Below are 20,754 nucleotides of genomic sequence, written 5' to 3'. Positions count from 1 at the left end.
TTTAAAGAACATTACTGTAACCTCATCAACTCAAAGATAACACCGTAAAGATTTCAGTGACAAACACTGTAATTATGTGCTTCATATCCAACATAAGAAAATGTTATATACAAAACACGTACGTATAAAGATAATATGACAAATAATTCACTGTACAATAATGACTACGTTACTATAAATTCACAAAGTTACTTTCTTATGGTATATTATAAAAAATGAGCATCAGTGAGAGAAATCCAGTAACCAACTAATGAAGTATGACTATGGTTTACTGGAATATAATTTTCCAGTTCATGCAGTAAAATTAGAAATTACAACAAGTTCTTACAATTTTTAATGTGCCAGGATATTTAAATCACAAGCTTAGTGTGATTAGCGTTAGATACAGTAAATAAGATTCAATTTTATGGTTCCTTTGAAGCTAGAGGAACTTACTGTATGTGAACCCAAGTTATCCAGTGTCATGCTTAAATCCTCGCCTATGGATATTACACAATCAATGTGCTTTTTTTAAAAAAAAAAAGTCAGAACTTGAAACTAATGTCCAATCAAAATACCTTACCCCAGAGATCAGAAACACTTTACAGAAGTCCAAAACAGGTAAAATCTGCAAAAAACTGGCCGCTTCTAGAGTGTCCTGAAGGTTGTCCATATTAAGAGAAAGTTTTGCAGTGTAAATGAAATCAATAATCTTCTTTAGACCTATTTTGTTCACACCATGAAGCTTTATGCACATTAAATCTTGTTCCTTCATTCCACCTAAGAAAGAAATTAGATACATTAAAATGGGTTCTTCAATTACATTTGAAAGAGTTCACTCTAATAATATATGTATTTTTACACAATTAAAAAGCTCATTTAATTCATTTGAACTTTAATTTCAATTAAATGAAAAGATTTTGATTTTTATGATTATGACAGTAATATTATGTGGAAGAAAGTGTTTGATCTAGTATGTATGTTACACATATTAGAATATCTGACACCGAAGACACGTTTAAAACAGCTCAGAGTCCAAATTTATTACAGAAACAAAAGCACTACCTGTGAACATAGCCTTGAAGTAATCACTAGCTGATGCCATCATAGCTCGGTGAACGGGAAATACTTCATCACCATCACCTGGTACTAGCGTCACATCGCAAAGTAAACCTTCTACTCGCAGCTGGTCAAAACCCTAAAACAAGATCACAACCTGAACTACTCAGTCATCTTGAAGCGGAAAGTAAAAGTTTGTTTGGATTTCTTTAAGGGAAGTTATTTATTTACTTTAAGATTGTCTACGCTCCTTGACAATTGCTTGAAACTGAAGTCTGAGTAGTGGTCTTCCTTACTATAACCATCATGTGCTCAGACTTTAAAGTATAATCAAATCATTCAAAAACTTAAATCAAACAGAACAATTCAATTAGTCTCCAAGAGTGACTACAGAGTGCAAAGTACAGTATGACTGAGTAAGTGTTCTTAATCATAAAACAAAGATAGATTTGTTCAGAAAGGGCATGTTTTTTGTCCACTTATTCTCCAGATGTAAATGGTTTCAGGTAGGAATTGACATTTGCCCATTTGGATCAGCATCACTTCTCAGAAAAACATAACATGTGCAGGATACATTTATGTTCCATACTACTCCTTCAAAGTACTCTGCAACCTGGAAGGTTGAATGATATTGGGACTTGCAGGAAGGGTGTCACTTAACTACAACTTTTGTCAATTTTATTACCAATTTTAACTTTGTAAAACCTCCCAGAAGGCTCATGTTGTATTAGTATTTCTCATGTTGTTTCCTTCTCCAGACAAGTCTGAGGGGCAAACTACAATACCTGGGTCTCCGATAAGAATGGCACCTTAAAAGAAAGGTTTGCATATAGGGGGAAAACCTATTTCGGGAATACTTGAAGATCAATAGAAATAATGGCCCCTTTCATGCATTACAAGAACGTGGGAAGGACTTAGATCAATTTTGTTTAGTCATATATGTCGCCTAACCCAACAATATTGATAAGGTCGATGGGGGTGAGGGGAGGGAAAGGAGGCAAATAGCCTTACAGATAACACTTGGAGAGTCTCAGCTCCAAATTCCAGAATTTGTTTATTATTTTTATTAAAAAAGAAGCCTGGACTTTAAAGCTGTGGTGAACATAAATACAGAGATGAAAACTCAGATTTGTCCTAAAGAAAGAACACAATGGGAAAACAGAAAAGAACCAGAGGAAAGGCATAAATATGGGCATAGTTAAATTCAGTGTAATCCTTCATAACATTCTTCTAAAATTCAACATACTGACAGAGCCCTATTCTGAACCCAGCTCAGCAATACGATAACCCAAGATATGAAGACAACCTCCTGCTTTGAACCAAAATTTACGGCTACAATCATAACCAAAGTGGCTAGTCAGTGTCCTGCAAACCTGATGACCACTGCTGTAAGACACCCACATCTGACCTGTGCCAAATGACTCAGCTCGTGGGACTCTGGCTGTGGGGCTGTTTAATTGCAGTGTAGACATTCTGGCTGAGGCTGCAGCCTGAGCTCTGGGACCCTCCTACCTTGCACAGCCCTAAAGCCTGGGCTCCAGCCCAAGCCCGGACGTCTACACTGCAATTAAACAGCCCTGCAGCCCGTGCCAGCAGGCATGGGCCAGCCACAGGGTTTTAACTGTAGTGTAGACAGACCCTAAGAGAGCAGTGAATTTCTCTATGTTGAGCCTTTGGGCTGCATGGAAATATGGGAGTCTTCCCACCTTCTCTGCTGTCCTTCCCATCATATCCAGGCAAACCAGACTGTGATCTAAGGGCAGCATAAAATATTTTGCACCCAACTGGAGTTTAATTTTTTGACAATGATATAACAACATTTTGACAATGATCTAATACAATTATATAAACTAATCCATCTATTAATTTTTAGCCAAGTACCAGAACGAAGCATTTCAGTAATCCAATGACCCTCAACTGGCGCATTTTTACCAGGCCTTCTGAAACTAGTCCTTGCAAAAAAGAAGGCACCCTATTAGTTCTCCAATTTATATTGCAAGAATAGGTATTAAGACTTTGGAGAAAAATTATTCTTTTACAATTGAAATCTGAAGGCAATGAGCTGCGTTCAATATGTCTAGTTGCCAGGGTCTCCAAACAGTGCTATTTGTTGCTATACTAGCTATTATGCTGAAAGATGAAGCAAAAATATCTCTGCTGCAGTACTAATGATTGGAGTCACTTTCTAATAAACTATGAACTGAACAAACAGCAACCTGCCACCAATTTTTTTGCTTCTGTGAAAGCCCCTTTAAGCTAACAGAATCTACTGTATATACATGGGGATCCTTGTAGCCTGAGTATATACTCTCCTGTGGGATGGTAATCAATTTACCCATGCAGTAACCTGGGTTCGGCCTTGAGGTAAATCTTTCCATAAGGTTAACTCCAGCTTTGTAAAGGCTCCAGAGAAAGGCCATTTCCAATCATACAGAAAAAGAGACTCAGTGATAGTTCCCAGCGAGGTAAGAGGTAGGAAAAAATTAGAAAAGTATGACCTGTCCTAAGATTTGAAGATGAAAGAATACCAAGTAGAGGCCCAGGAGTTAGAAACTGAGACACTACTCGTGCTTTCAACCCAAAATTAAAATAAGAAAAAAGGCTCTGGCTTGTTTTTGTCTGAAAACCCATTGTGATCCACTTAAGCTATGTTGGCAGCAAGTCCTAAAATAAGTCATAATTCTTTAGGGAATCCTCATCCTATACAAGAAAACACACAGCACTTCTGCATAAAGTTCTAGTTGGAGAAAGCAAGGCATAGTATGGGTTGTAGGCTTGAATCCATAGGATATGGAAGAATTCTAGTGATGCCTACATAATTCAAGCAGAAACTAGAACATAGAGGAACTACTTTCTGAAGTTTATAACATTTTAAAGCTTTGTAAGCTTCTGCGAGAGGCTTACATTTTTATCTGCCAGAGGAGAACAACACCATGTGACACCGTCCCACAGTGCCTTAGTTTGGTTGCTCCAACAGAAAAAGAGAACTTAGTTCAGCGTGGGCCAGAAGACAATTTTTAGAAAATTATCACCAGCAGAATACAGAGCTCCCACCAAACAATTTCCCCTCATGGAAATAGATGCAACAGAGAATATACCAGGAATTGCTCAACAGATACATTTTGTTTAATCCATTTGCACCTTTTAGTAGATCTATAAACTTTACTTCTGACTGATAGCGACTGTAGAGAAAAATTGATCAAATTAAAAAATGTTCCTCTGCTTAAAAATTAGTTATCTGCACAGATTTGGTATATATCACAAACTTGTAATATTCTGAACAAAGAAAAAAATGGCTCAAAGTGTTTCAAAATGTTGTTAGAGAACTATATGAAAATACTGTACTCAGATCCTAAAAAGTGAGAGCTACAGGCTTCCTAGTTTCTCTGGTGAGCAACGTCACAGCTATAGTAACAACAAGGGAAAAAATAGGGTTTTGGATGGGATGGGTCTTTCATCAACCTTTGTGGGGTAGGGCAGAGGGGAAGGACCATCTCCTAGAGAGAGCTAGTGGCAACTCAGAGCACATTTTACCCCTTCTCTAGTCAGGTTTAGAATACCTCAGTTCTCTCAATGATCGCATCTGACTCATTCACACACACACACACTCCCCCTCTGTCACTGCTAGCTCTCTCATGCAGGAACTTGGAACTCCCAGTCTCACTGACCCCAGCTGGTTCTAGGATTCAAAGCCCCCCATTCCAATGGCTGGAACAACTGGGGTGTGATTCTCTTATCTGTAGCTATGTCTCTGTGCTGCAGGGGTATAAACAGAAATCTGCTGGTAATAAGAACATTTTTCAAGTTATACATATTGAGCTATGGTTATCAACAGGCCTTTGAAACCAACAAAGTATATATCTAATCTACTCTCTTCTTCTTTGGGTTTAATAATCTTGGGGATTTTTTAAATAAAGTCTTGGAACAGTGATGTGAGGTTATCTTATTGCAAGTACTTATATAGTTCTATAAAGCAATTAGCAAATTTAAGGGTAAATGTGCCAATTGGTTTACATAAGCAAACAAATATTTGCAATAAAATAAAATAATCTTACCTTTCAAAGTCTGTTTGCTTTAGATAGAAAGTATAGGAAAGTATAGGGGGGAGGGATAGCTCAGTGGTTTGAGCATTGGCCTGCTAAACCCAGGGTTGTGAGTTCAATCCTTGAGGGGGCCATTTAGGGATCTGGGGCAAAAATTGGGGATTGGTCCTGCTTTGAGCAGGGGGTTGGACTAGATGACCTCCTGAGGTCCCTTCCAACTCTGATATTCTATGATTCTATGAAACTGACAAGGTGAGGCCACCACTTTAGTTCACTTTAATTAAAATGGAAAAGACACATAATAAAATTGAAAGTGAATGCTAAAGCTCCATGATGCTGTTTGCTGGGCAAATGGAGGGTTTCAGATCAAAAATAAGACTAACACCTGCGTACAATAGGATGAGAAAACCACACGGGTGAATGTTTAAAGTGCAGTTCTGCTTTGAAAAATTATGGTTCAGAAACAGCACTATGGAATTCCAAGTTTGTCATTTCTTTCCATTTCACATGTGCCCAATTTATAAGTAAAAATATGTTTTCCCCTGCCTGCTAGGCCCCGCAGGTGAGTTCTCTCCATTTTGTGCATCATCACTAATGATAAAGGTTCTGTACTTCATATTCAGTCTCCATTTACCCCTATGCACCTTCATTTACACATTTACTTATTTCCTTCAAAGTGATTGCCCAGATTAATAGGTGAAGATACACTAACCAAATCTGGCATGTACAGGATGAAACACAGTAACTCCCCTTAGCTCTGAAGAGCTCATGGAAGTAAGAAGTGCTACAATTTTATTCTTGTCACTGAAGTCTACGGATATGATCCTGAATAAAGGTAGGGGATGGAAGTGTCATTTTTACAGTCACTTTTCAGAGTAGAGCCACCCTCCAACATTTTCTTCCTCTTCAGTTTGAATACCCACTTTCATGTAACTTGAGTTTTGATTCTTGAGTTTGGAAGAAGTAACTCAAAGGGGCAAGCATACTGCTAATATAAGGTGAGGAGGTTATCGACGGGGTTTGTGTGGTTTTCCTGAAGCGTGGGCACCCATGACAAATATTAACAAAGCCATTTACTTCCTTCTATGCATCAAGTACCACTGTATGTATAATATATAGGTTTCAGAGTAGCAGCCGTGTTAGTCTGTATCCGCAAAAAGAAAAGGAGGACTTGTGGCATCTTAGGGACTAACAAATTTGTTAGTCTCTAAGGTGCCACAAGTCCTCCTCTTTTTTTTTTTTGCATAGTGTATACTATCATTGTAAAAACATGAAACTTGCTTGATGAGATAGCTGTGAATTAAACAAAGGTAATCTTTTCCTAGCTGAACAGGGACAGATAAGATAAACTGACGGCTATTTCATGGTTGGTCTGTAAAAGACAGGTGGCATGTTTATTAAAAAATAAGTGAAAGCTGGCATATTGATGAGCTTCTGAGGATAACATAACAGTTTTTCTACGTGCAGAAAGTGCAAGCCTCTTAATAATGATTTCATATATAGGTCACATATTATGGCTCGCAAACCATGTAGAAACTGCAGATGGCTGCTAAGATTGTTTGTGGGAAGTATTCAGACTCCAGCACAGTATGTGGATAGATCAGATAATGAAATTGCCAACGGATACATGTTTTAGGGGTACAAAGAGGAATAGTTAAGACTCATAACATCTTTAACACAGCGTTCACGCAGAAAAGGCGAGAAGAGGAAATTCACCTGAAAAAGAGGTGAGTTTCTTTGAGACAGCGGTCCCTCACTTTAGCAAGCCTTATTTACCTATTTGAAGTTAATAGTGAACAAGTCTATAATTAGAGGGAAAGGTCATGTTTTTCAAATTGTTGATGTGATCTGAACATTTAACTTGAAAAAAAAAATCTGATTTTCATAGATAACATGAGCTCTCAAAGAGAAAATAAAGAACACAAAACCATGCTGCCTATTCAACAAAGGCATTGTCAACATGACACAAACAAATGTTTAATAAAGGTCTCTAAGGCACTTTTCCAGGTTTGAGAACTTTCTTAGGTGCAGATACGGTTCAAAGCCTTGAAAATCTTCAGGAAAGACTGGTATAAATATTACAATATATTGTGTTAGATTACCTGTAATACCACAGAACTATGAGTGTTGCTGGTGAAAAATCGTGTGGTCCCTGTCTTTGAAGACTGTAGATGGGCAGACACGCCCATATCGCTGCTACCAAGAGATACTTTCATGTGAGGATCTTCCTCTTCCACTAGAGATCTAAGAAAATGGGGAAAACAAAAACAAAAAAAAAAGCAAGCTTAAGTACACAGTTTAAATTAATTGCTGATAAACATTCAACCCATAGTGATTTAAGCTCCAAGCCAACATCAACATGAGCTTGTTTTATTGATAACAGTGGGAGTTGTACTGGGTCCTTATTGCTCATCTATGTGTTCATGCAGGTTATGCATGTAACATTTCATGACTTTAAAAATTCATCATTTCATTTTAGATTTTTGATTAAGTAGACTAGCAAGGGTTTTGATATAAGTGGAATTGACTGACTTTTTTAAGACCATTTTCTTTAAATTATTTTTAAAAAAACAGATACTTCCCTAAAATATATTTGTATTGTGTTTACAATTATTTAAGATGCCTTTATTTTCTCATTTTTAATTTCACAATTAAGTGTCTTACTACCTCATCAGACTGGCACATGACATTTGGAGATTATTAGTGCAAAATGTGTTCTTAACGTTTACTCATTTCATTTGTATTGGTTATTGCAGTCTTGCTCCAGTATGAAAAGAATACTGAAAAGGTGCCACAGTTTGTTAACACAAAAGATATCTTTGCACATGTGTTTTTAATTCCAAATAATTATTGCTCAAATCTAATAGTAGAGCAACTTTACAAAATGCTAATGTTTTCAATTGCTGCAATGTTGCTGGCTCACTACTTTCATCCTGTGATGTAAAATGCATTTAAACTTTATGGGATATCTAGAGCTTATACTTATGTACATGCTACTTATTTTATGTCTATTTAAATAATAAAAAGACATGTATACTAGGCTTTGGTACACTAACATTAAATTAATAATAGAGATTTTACAAATAATTAGATTTTAATAATCTGTGCTAGGTCTTCAGAAAATGATCAATATTAACCAGTTACAGTATTTTATGATTTACTGAATGTTGTAAGTTATCAATATGCATATCGGCATGGTTCAATAGAAGGCATTAGCAAATGTGTTATAAACCCAAATATGGAATTGAAATTATCCATAAGAGAAACTGTATTTCAGTAAAGCATTCATAACACGTAACCAATTTGATACAACTACTGCACATCTCACATAGAAATAAAAAAATCTCATCCACATTGTAACATGCAGGTATAAACATTGGCCTCCAAACTAGTTTCAGAAATCACTTTAAAGATAATTGCGAAAAGATAATTCAACGTTGATCTCCAACTTTTCACACTGCTCTTTTCTTGAGGAAGCCCAGTTTAAAATGTGAATTGCCTTTTAACAAATAATTTTTTCTCAATATACACATTTGAAGTTTTCTAGTAAAAGCAGTTTCTGAAACTTAAGAATTTTTCTGATAGGGTTAATATATTTTGTATGTTCAAACCCATGGTTTTTTTTTTTTTTTAAATGCCAGCTATAACAACAAAAATTCTCAATACACATGGGTTTGAAACAGTAAGATTTTAATGTACACAGACATAACAGTAACACACAATAAAGGAACAAGGGTATGCTTCAGAGGTTTGAATTCACATGTAAAAACCTAATACACAAATTTGAATAAGCTGTAATAAATGTGAATATATTTTAGCATGCACTATGGTACTGTTTGTTTACAATTAAAATAGTTTGTTTTAAATCTCACTGGAACTCTTCTTTAACATACAAATCAATATTTTACACTGTATTTTGTGATCAGAAAATTACTCTCCATACTTTTGTCTTTGGAAAACAAAAGTCAAAACAACATTCAACAAGAGGTTAGATAAAGCAGTTTCTAGTGCATGACCTGAATGTTTTTGGTCAGTTTGCTCTGGCTCTCTCTTTTTTTAAAATCTGAATGTACTCATATCAAGTATATTGTCTCATGTGATTTTGAGCGATATTTGCTCCTTATGTTTACATGTCATGTGTCCTTCTTTTGACACAAACGTGTTGATGTGGAGGAAAGAACTGTATTGTTGCAAGAGAAAGAATTATTACAAAGATCCTTTTAAAATTACATTGACAGGTTACTTCTCTGAAAGAATACTTAATAAAAGTATCAGCTCAGATAACCAACGAAGCAGAAATTTTCAAAAGGCTTTCTTCAACTCCAAGGAAAACTTGCCACATAGTTAATATGCAACAACTAGAAAACAGGCAAACCCACTTACTTGCCAAAATTTTCAGTGGGCTTTTAAGATTTCAGCCATAATATATGACAATTCCATACACTATTCATATATACTTAGCATAAGCCTTAAAGATTTGAACTGAAGCTGAAGGCCTTGTCTACACTAGATCGGGTAGAAAGAATAATGGAAGTACAATTGTAGTCAGACTACTGGTGAGCATCACCATTTTAAGCACCAGGACACCCAGATCTCTTTTGAGCAGGTTTGATAAGAGGGTAGTTAAAGTGCCAGTGGATGTCTCTATGAGTACTTCGATCACTGCTAACACAGGTGGAGCTGTACCACTGGGACATTAGAAAAGCAAATCTTGTCCCAGTAACTTCAACCAAGAGGGGCAAAGATCCTTGTCTGGAGTGTTACTGCTTATGGATCTCTGAACAGTTGGGGGAAGTATGGGTTCTTACTGGTCACTGACACAGATGTAACAGATAACAGTAAGTCTGTATAGAGTTTTCTCATTTTACAATAAAATTAGAACTATTTATGTATTTAGAAGATAACACCTCATGGCAACGTTTGTAAACTAGAACCATTTAATTGCAACTGGCTATATTTGCACATTTAAAAATGTATGGTGCAGAATGGATTTATAGGTATTACCCTTTACACTATAGTTAAGCAAGTGCTACAGTACCCTTGGCATTTACACTATAAAATTTAGTGACCTACTAGCAGTAACTGAGTAAGCTCTTGGATATCTAGATCTAGTTTAAAGGAAACAAAAGCAAGCAACCATAAGATATGATTTTACTGCTTGCCAAGCAAGTCAAGTTCATTGTACCAAAACTGCAACCCATTCAACAATTTGTATGTTCACATTAAAAATAACAAGACTGCCCTATCTCCCAGACAGTCAAGTTTAAGAAGTAGACTCTCAACTTCTATTTAAGATCACCATCAATACAAAAAAAAGAAAGAAAAAAAAAAAGATAGTGGGCACTCAGCATCTTTCATGATCTCAAAATGCTTTATAAAGGGTAAGTTTTCTCTCCATTATTCAGGCAATGAAAGTGATGTTCAGAGGAGTTTAAGCAACTTGCCCAAGGTCACATAGCAAGTCAGTGGTAGGAGCTGGAAATATGGCTCTGGTCTCCTGACTCCCAATCTTTTGACATAGCCACTACAAAATGATAGAGCCTCCCAAAATGATAGAGTTCTGATTTTGTTACTGACATTGTGTAAACTACATGTATGCTATCATAGCATTAAAAACTCATCTCTGCAAGAGAAAGGGAAAATGCAGTATTCCCTATATATTTTCAGTTACCCTATCAATATGCAAGATAATGGCAAATAAACAGATATAAGGTATGAAATACTTGTGACTAACTTAAAAAAAAACCTAAGCCTGCGAACAGAATTCAGATTTATTCAAAATTTAATTTAACTTGCACTTTTAGGCCTGTAAACCAAACTTTCATGAAAGTGATTCTTTACTATTCATTTCTGGGAACACATGACTAATTCAATCTTATATCTGATTAATTTTTTTTTTGTTTTTTTACAAAGTATTAACAGGATTACAAATCTTTGCCATGTACAGATCAGAAACAAAATCATTACAACAGCTGACTGTTGTTTAAAAAGAGATTACAGAACACAGCCAGTGCCCTCTATTTAACAGGTGGTTACCATATTACAGAGTGAACGCCTTTACACTTATGACATCTCATTTCTAGTGATTTTATTAAATGGAGTGAAATCTCTCATTACACATATTTAACAGACCAGGCACATCTATCAACTTATCATTTTTAAAAAAGGATGGGTGTACTAGTTAATTGTTTGTTTTTGTTTTTGCAGGTGAATGGACTTTCAGTACTGAATAAAAGGTAACCAAATATCTAATTCCTAATGAATACAAAAGAAGTACAAAATAAGTAGAATAGGCACTGATACCAAAGTCATTTTACTTACATTTATTAATGTGGTTTGATTAGCACTATAATTAATTGGGTAATAATGAATGTAAATATATTGATCAGTGCTTTATAATAAGTACAGTATATCACAATTAGGCAGACTTGCAAAGAAGAAAGTTAATTCATTTTCTAATTAGTTCTATTGTTCTGATCAATAAGGCATTAAGTAAAAAGTGCAGCACAAGCATTTTTAATCAGAATTTTAAAAGGCTGAAAAAGGAAGAGCTACAGCAGCGACTATAATGGACAATGAGAATTCACAACAAGTTGACATAAACATGAACGTTAACCTTACTTTAATCAAAAATAGTTAGTCTGGGGAAACACTGAGCCCAGCTTTCTATAATAGCTTTATGGTCAAATGAATGCTGAGTTAAACATGAAATGAACACAGGAACTGCCATACCAGATCAGACCAATGGTCTACATATTTCAGTAATCCCTCTCAGAGGTTAGTACTATGGCTTCGTCGAAAGGTGCAGGAAGCTATTTAGCGGATAACTATAAAATACCTAGCCCACTGGGGAAGTTTCTTCCTAACACTCAACAGTTAGTGGGGTGACCCAAGTGCTTTACATGACTGCTAGCTACATTATTTACACTAACACTGTACATAACCTGTTCTGGAATATTTGCAGTGAAGGTATCTTTGCTATTGTCCTTTATCAATTCCATTATCCAACAGCTCTTACTAGTAGAGAACTCTCCTAATGTGTATTTTAAGCTCCCCTCCCCCCCAAAAAATATTCAGGGCCTTGCTCTTATCTCAATCATCTGAGACTGAATATAATCTTTGTTTATATTGTTTCCTAGAAAATGTTTGTAGATACATCGTGTATCCCATCACCCTTCCCTGAGTTTTCTCTGTTCTGTACTATATAGCCTTTTACTCATATTTCTCATCATCCAATCCTTGCATCATGTTTCTTTCCTGCTTGCATTTTCTCTGTCTTTACTAGTATACAACAGTCTAACTGATACAAATATGTTACCCTTTTCTCCATACACCAGTTCTTTAAGACTGGAACAGGAAACAAATTGTTTTGATTTGCAAGTTTTGTACAATAACTTTGTACAATATAGGATGACTTTGCACTAAACCAGCTAACTTCAATATCCAAGGTAATATATGTGCATCAACAGTATTTTTACCTCATTTCATGAACAAACCTGATAGGGCTACATACAGCAAAAGTTTTAGTTACAGGCATGGAGTACACATAGGCAAACACAGGTTGTTCATGAAATGCTTACTAAATGCTAACAATTCTTATTAAATTGTTTCAGGAAGTTTCAAAATACCTTCCTTTGGTAACACAGAATATACCAGACTAAAAATATCTCACTGTCTGGCATCCATGACAACCAAATATCTGGTCTGAAAAAAAACAACTCAGCTACGTATTGTCTGCTGCACAACCTGCTAAACTAGTTAATCCTGTGTATTGACTGATCAGAGCGTCAGATTTAAGAATCAAAATGCAAATTAGCTTCCTATCTCCAGTTTCCTTAACATCATCAACAGACCCTACACCTTAAATAGCAAAGATATTCTTTGCTACTGTATTCCTAACTATATATATTTGGAAGTGTGCATGGTCGATGATGTATGTATGTGTTCCCCCCCCCAGAGTACAGCATGTTGTTCAACAGCTGATTAGTGTTAGGGCTGTGTCTTGCCATCCCTGTGAAAATATGCCCAAATTTGTTCAAATTATAAAGCCTCTGAAAATCTGTTTGCACATGCTCAGAGACTTGTTAGAATTTGAAAGCTAAAAGCTCCAAAGATTTCATCTCTAGTGAGCAAAGTCCATTCCACACAGCTCTTTTATGTGTAGGGTCCTACCAAATTAACGGCCATGAAAAACATGTCACAGACCGTGAAATCTGGTCTCCTGCCGTGAAATCCAGTCTTTTGTGTGCTTTTACCGTATACTACATCATACAGTTTTCACGGGTGAGACCAGCATTTCTCAAATTGTATGTCCTGACCCAAAAAGAGAGTTTCAGGGGGGTCATAAGGTTATTTTAGGAGGGTTGTGGTATTTGCACTCTTACTTCTGCCTGGCTGCCTTTAGAGCGGGACGGCTGGAGCGTGGCGGCTGCTGACCGAGGGCCCAGCTCTGCAGGCAGCAGCGGCTTCTGCGCTGCTGCGGGCGACGGCTCTGCCTTCAGAGCTGGGCTCCCGGCCAGCAGCCGCCCCTCTCCAGCTGCCCAGCTCTGAAGGCAGCGCCGGCGCCCGCAGCAGCGCAGAAGTAAGGGTAGCAGTACCGCAACCCCCCCTACAATAACCTTGCCACCCTCCCACAACTCCTTTTTAGGTCAGGACCCCCACAATTACAACACTGTAAAACTTCAGATTTAAACAGCTGAAATCATTAAATTTACGATTTTTAATATCCTATGACCATGAAATTGACCAAAATGGACTGTGAATTTGGTAGGGCCCTACTTACGTGCCAATCAGACTGTGCATGCACCATCTTTGGAGAGCAACCAAGCCTGGATCATCCCAAGGCTGAGCAAGGCTTTCCTGGAATTGCAGACCCTATGGCCACTATGGCGCTGGACACCAGAACTGAAAGCAGGAAGACTGGAGACTGTCTGACTAGCAGGGGTATTAGAGATAACTGCCTCATTTGTTACCCAATCCTGATTCATTATTCCTAGTGTATCGTCCATCCTATGCCCTGAATGAGGCAGGGCTCTGGTGGAGAAGACTGTATGTGATGATGTAATTAAATACTGTACCATAATGCATATGCACAAGGGGGCAAAATTAAGGTTACGTGAGCAAACTTAATTCTGGAATTTCTTAACCTGAGTGTTTGACTTTGCAACTTTAATGTTTCTTTAACAGTTTTTAAAAACAATATGTAGAATATTTGGAACTGAAACTCTGCCTTCCCTTTAGATCTTGGCCTGTTGAGTGAGCACATGCAACGCACAGTATACCATTAAAAATTCAGTAGGAAGTACTGAGAGTTTTGTCTTGTTGACTATAATATTTATCACTTATTGTCAAAATAACAATAAAACAATTATTTTGTTTTGCATTGCTCTCATTATGAAATTGGATTTATTCTAAACCCGTATCAGCAAGACAGCTACGAGAATGAATAATTTTGTGAATCTATGAATTTAGGTAAATAAATCCAAGTTGTTTTAAAATGTTTTATAATGTATGCTTCTTTTGACACAAAATACCTAATTGGCCTAAATTTTCTCTAGCATAATTTTCTTCACACTAGAGTACATATTTTCATGGGTTATTTTCAAAAATATGACATGACAGAATACATTAAAAATTTACCAAAGCAACATAGTCCAGATAGTATATTGATAACTTTGTGTAGCTCAGCAGCTTGTTTTTTAAAGGATTATAACCTTATTTTCTTTGTCAAATTATTCTCCAATGAACCATGACTGCAAGTGTTCCGGTCACTGGTAAGTGGCATCTTCTGAAATTACTCTTTGTCATGTGCCAGCACCATGGTATTTATCAGCAAGCAAGGAGCTAAATTTCCATTTCATATTAAGATTATCCTATCTCACGACAGATCTTTACTATTTTATGATCTAACCAAAACTCTGGTATATATGTGTGTGGCCAAGCATATGTTTAGCTAATTAAACTATTAACGAAGAGGCTGATTTAAATATAATGAAACTTTCATGTATTATTAGAAAATACAGTAATGCTTGTCCTTAGCCTGCCAAAAATGATTTTTAAATATTAAGTACGCTTAATGTCTTCCCATTAAGAATAGATGTTCTAACTTCTTGACTAGCGAATTTAGGAATTCTCTAATAAATTAAATGGCCATGTAAGAGCTGAGTAAGCTGAACAGTGATAGGGCAGCACTGTAAAGTGAATATTTTATCATTCTGATGTTAGGGAATTTAACGTTATAATAAGCAACACAGATGAATCTAGTTACATAATGCATGGTTCTTCACTTTTTTTTTTTTTAAATACACACTTCTGCATTGTAAATCTGTGTAATTTAAAGAAGCACTTTAATTGGGCAAAAAATTACTAGATTAAATGTATTAGTTATTGTTCTTCTTGTCCTCCTCCTAAATAGTGAAGTCTTGTCCTTTAATTAATATTACTCAACTACAGTTTTGTAACAACTCCTGTAGCATTTAAACTACAATTTAAAGTAGTCAGCACTGTGATTTGCCAATGCCTATTTATAATGAAAATTTCTTATCCATTAGTACAAGAAATAAAAGTTTTGCTGGTACAAATGTATGAGTGATTTCATCTGAGATGGGGAGGGGGGGAACTAATTTTATGGCATGGAAGAGCACTGACAGCAGGTCTAACTCATCTTTAAACTGCAATATTTAGCAAACAAGCACTTGAAACTTTCATCTTCTCTCCGAGCACACAGGTGCTGACTCACAATATAATAGGGTACTCTACTCTGTGTCCTCTTTTGCTATGAAATATCCAGAGTCAAGATGCATGAAAGCATCACACTAGGAAAGATCAGTGAGGTGACCTCTGACACTTTAAATAACTAAACCATACATTTCTACTTGGAATGCTTTTCTGATGAGGTGTCCAGTCACAAGCTATTCATTTGTACGTGTCAGACACACAGTTCTGGCTGAAAAATTAAAAGGAAACATTAACTTCTATTATCAAATATAAGGGCTTAATAATCCTGACAGCTGCACACACAAGTTCCATTGACTTCAACAGAAGTTGCAAGTTTTGTGGAGGAATAACCTGGACCCTTTATTCACCAAGTTACTGAAGTCCAATTTCTACCTCCTCCCTCATTATAGCCTTGCTGTTCTCTTAAGCTGGGTCTCAGTGATCAGCAGCATTCTGAATAGTTTTTAGTTATCCCAAAGTCACAAAAAGATGAACTCTATAGCTTAACTTCTTTGGCTGGAGTTTTCAAAGCTATCGAAGCGTTAGGTGCAGAAATCCCATTGATTTTTTAATAGGATTTGGGTGCTTAACCACTTTTGAAGATCCCCATTTTTATTTTTAAACTAGAAATTGCTTGTGGAATGTGTTAGGGTCACAAAAGAGCAATGTATAAGTGCTGTACTTGTCTGGGCGTGCTACGACTGCATCCTTGAGCGTAGTTCACATAAAAACCCACACAAATTGAAAAGGACAAAAATAAAATCCAGTTGTGAGTTAAATTAAGTAATTTAAACTGAGACCAATTTTTCTATTCCCAGACTCTACCTCCTAACAGAGGCAAGGGGTATTGCTCTTTGATGTCAGAGCAGAAGCAAAGAGGTAATCAGGGAGCATAAAGCGGAGTACCACTTTCTGCTAATTCTACTGTGCGGAAAGGGTCTCTCTCTCTCCCCTAAGGCTACAGAAAAGGCTGACATGAAAGATAACAGAGGGCTGGAGTTCCAAAATCCCTAAACTGCCATAGAAGGGTGGCCAACCACAAGCCACAGAGTGATGAAGGAAGAGAAGGCAGCACTGGCAGCCGGGCTGCCAACTCTGGTTACCTCTCAAAACCTACCGTAGAAAGCAGGGAAGAAGTCTTTCACTCCCAAGTGGCCCAACTTCTCCTCTGCCGGCTATCCACCACTGGTACAGCAATTAGACTAAAATAATTCCTTTTTGGTTTTAGAGATAATGAGAACCAGAGAATTGTTCCAGACACTGCTACCACTTCCATAAAACTATGAATTCACTGAGTTTTGTCCGGTTAATACAGAGCTAGAGACACTAGAGATAGCAAATATGTCGCAGAACCTTTTAAGTGGGTAATAACTGTAGAACTGGAATGAACTTTAAATGCCCCAACTGTAGGTGCATGCAGACTTTGCTTTTCACACCATGAAACTCTCAGCTGCATGCTCACTTTCATGGTTCCTCTTCTCTTTTCTGACCCCCAGGATACTTATGGGAGGAAAAGGGAAGACATCCAATTCTACTGAAGTTTTCATAAGTGACTCAAATAATTGAATTGTTCGTATGCTAAGAAAACCCACAACTAATTGTGGAAAAATAAGTGCAGTGTAATCTTTATAATTTAACAAAACAGAATTAGATTTTTTTTTTAAATGGCTTACAAAGAAAGGAAGTGAAGAGATATACAAAGAAGAAATAGTAGTTAAGCATTAGTACCACAGAGAAGGCTCTCTAGTTTATACAGTGGATGCTAAACTGAATAAGCCAAATATGGGTTACCAGTGGTAACACTGTATTGAACTACAGTAATAGTCATACGCTGTGTAAAACATACCAGGTAATTATTCCACTCTTCTTGGCACTTCCATGGGAAAGCAATAAAGGTAAAAAAAAAAATTGATGCCTATATTATACAAGAAAATCTCAAGAAAAATAGCTATATTCAGTATAGTAAAAAAGATAAATTTAAATTTATGACAAAGCTGTCTCTATAAAGAAGAATTGTATCAATTATTTCACCCAAAGAGGACAAAACAAGCAGAAGTAGGTTTAAGTTACAGTGGTGGCATTTTACTCTAAATGTTATGACACTAACTTTATATGGATCTATATAAAATGACATACTGAAGAGACTAAAAAAATCTGCTTAATTGGGCATTTGCTGCCCTCTGAAAAAATGAAACCCATTGTCCTAGCGAGGAAACGCTACTTGTCCTAAATCCTAGAAATAATTATAGCATCAAATGCTGATAGTGTAGACTGATCACTACTCTGTTCTCTTAACCTGGTTTCAGGTACAGAAAGAAGAACATTGATTAAACTTGAGATCATTCCTCCTCTCTGCCCCAGCCATCTTGCAGCAACCATCTCTATACAAAGCTGAACACAGACACCCCTCTGCTGCCACAAATGGTGGTAGGAGAGCAACTGACAGCGGCAAGCCAGGTGGGATGGTGGAAGAAGGTGACGAGGGAGCTAGAGAGAATATCTACACACAGGGAAGACAGCTGGCACATAGGAATGGAGACAGCCAGCTCTTCAGAGAAGAGTGATTTACCTGGCCTTAGAAGACAGAAGAATCACTGGGGGAAGAAACGTATGTAGTTTTAAAAAAATTGTTATCCTCATTTTAACAACATTTTGGCCATATTTTAAGTAGATTCAAAATAGAAACTGTTGAGCAATGAAGCAAGCTGCCTTGGGAAGCTAGGGAACCATCTCTAGGCTACCAGTGGGATACTCAAGGCTACCCACCAATCAGAGATAGTTCAGGAATAATGATATGCTCAGACAGTAATTTGAATGATTCAGGTTTGGTGCCTTGTTGCCAGCAGGGTCAGGTTCAGGGCAGATTACCCTAGAAACAGAGGAACAAGTTTCAGGGACTAACTCATTAAAAAATAATAAGAGTCTAGCCATTCAGAATTGCGGGAGGGGTTGTTTGTTTCTTTAACATACTGGGGGAAAAGTTGAGTCTGCTTAGACCCCCAGTGGGGCCTCAGCAACAAAGCCCTAGCATAAAAATCTGTAGTCAAGAAGTCATGCACAACATGTGATTTAGGCTGAAATGGAGAAAATGGGAAAGGAGGGGGATACTAAGAGGATCTGATTTTTTGTAGCTTCAAACAGAGATGTTTGTGAGGATGGAGGCCACTGAGGAGCAAGATGGTCCCTGCATAACTCTGCATGCACTCCCTCTTGTGTTCTTCAGCGTCTGACCACTCTACACTGGGACCAAAACCAGCACAAAAACAGCTTCCATGGACTCAGCAGTAGCAGCAAAAGAGGGAATGTCCAACACAGTGTGTGCCGTCTCCTTCACAGACAATACTGCAGACCTGTTTGGGTGGGATCTCCAAGGCTGAGGCAAAGAAATAGTCACTCCACATAACAGAATATTACTGTTTTTATTGATTTCAAGGAAATGCCAGACCTATGCAAAATGGCAAGCAGGACAAGTGTATTTCCACTCATAACTTCTAAAGATATACACATATTTTGTAGTATCAGTTAACCTCAGTGTCCATAAAAGGGCAATAGGAGACCTAATGGGAGAAAACAGAAAAACATATGCCACATCACCAGCTGAAAACTAACACTGAAGTGATCTTGGGTATTAGCACTGGTTCTACTTTTCTACATGGTAAATTATTTTCATTATTACACAGCAATTTTTTGACTCCATCAAACAAAAAGGGTGACTCACAATAACTACTATTTTATACACCATTTGATGACAAAGTATTTGTAGAATCACTTAAAGTAGCTTATTTCTCCTAACATTAGCCACTCTGCTATCAATGTCATATTAAAAATTTATTCCTTTAATTATAAAACCAAATAATTGTACAACATAAAAAATTAGAAGGCACAACATTTAGAAATTGGGTATTTTGCATCTTAGTAATTTTTTCAAAAAAAGCCATACTGAAGACTTATTTATTCAGTTAGCAGTGTGTTCATTTTCACAGAAATTCTTCCAGTAAGAAATCAAGATATAGGTGTTCTCATTTAAAAAAAAAAAAAAAATCTGCTGAAAGCGTTTATTTAATGCAAAAATACATTCTTTCAGATAGGCACTGTAGGACTTTGCTCTTATATTGTACATGTGTAGATATCCATAAATGTAAATAGGAGACCTGCACATGTTGGGAGAGCAGAATATAAAAGTCAAGTTTCTACTGTACAGACCTGAGATAAGAATTTTTCTCCACTTCAGATAAATGATGCAGAACCCAAGAAACATTCAGCAAACGAGACCACTTAGTTAGCAAACACTGACACAGTACATCTCCTCTTACCACCCCAAAAGCAGTGTCTTGTATGACCAAACTGGAAATGAATTGTTCCTACCCCTCCTCCAGGATGGTGTTTCCATACTGAAGTATTAATTTTTAGATGTCCTTTATCCACTTTCATTTAAATATTTTTATTGTGCTTCTCAATGCATATCTACAACAAATGCACTTTTTGCAAGGCATATAATGGTCTAACTTTGCCTGTCCTTTTTCTAGGATACTCCTACTGGTAAACTGCACACATTGCCACACTAACATTAACTGATGAGTGCTGCCAACAGCAGTCATCAGTTAATAATTGAAATATGAATGTACATTCTTGCCAGTGAGATTACTTACTTGTTTCAATAGCTCTAACCCTCAAATTTTAGAACAAAAAATCTAAAATCAGCTTTGGTGCTAACACAGGAAGATTAAAGGGATGGCAGTGAAAGATAGTTTTTGAAAACGCGCACACACAGATTCCCTGTACATTTATAATTTGTGTATTTATGAAGAAAAGCTGCATGATACTTAAAAAATATTTCTCATGGGCCAACACCCCAGTTCTCATCTTACCCAACCACAACTAGGATATGCCAAATGATCTCTCACCAGACCAGGTAAAAAGCTGAAACTATTTTGGACCAATTCAAACAAAGTTCATA

The 20,754-nt window shown here is 36.8% G+C and overlaps 1 protein-coding gene across 15 annotated transcripts in view; it reads right to left on the bottom strand.

Annotated features, from left to right (window-relative positions):
- The window catches only part of KLHL13 (kelch like family member 13), a 120,113-nt gene that overhangs the window by 34,179 nt on the left and 65,180 nt on the right, over nucleotides 1-20,754 (bottom strand). For all 15 annotated transcript variants that reach the window (XM_037908368.2, XM_037908369.2, XM_043522008.1 and 12 more), the window contains 3 exons: nucleotides 7,184-7,325; nucleotides 1,045-1,177; nucleotides 563-759 (listed from right to left, as the gene is read on the bottom strand). In XM_037908368.2, the coding sequence (XP_037764296.1) occupies nucleotides 563-759; nucleotides 1,045-1,177; nucleotides 7,184-7,325 (472 nt within the window). The remainder of the gene's footprint in view (nucleotides 1-562; nucleotides 760-1,044; nucleotides 1,178-7,183; nucleotides 7,326-20,754) is intronic.

Source organism: Chelonia mydas, chromosome 9 (assembly GCF_015237465.2).
Source record: "Chelonia mydas isolate rCheMyd1 chromosome 9, rCheMyd1.pri.v2, whole genome shotgun sequence".
NCBI lineage: Eukaryota > Metazoa > Chordata > Testudines > Cheloniidae > Chelonia > Chelonia mydas.
This window is presented reverse-complemented; position numbering and strand designations above follow the sequence as displayed.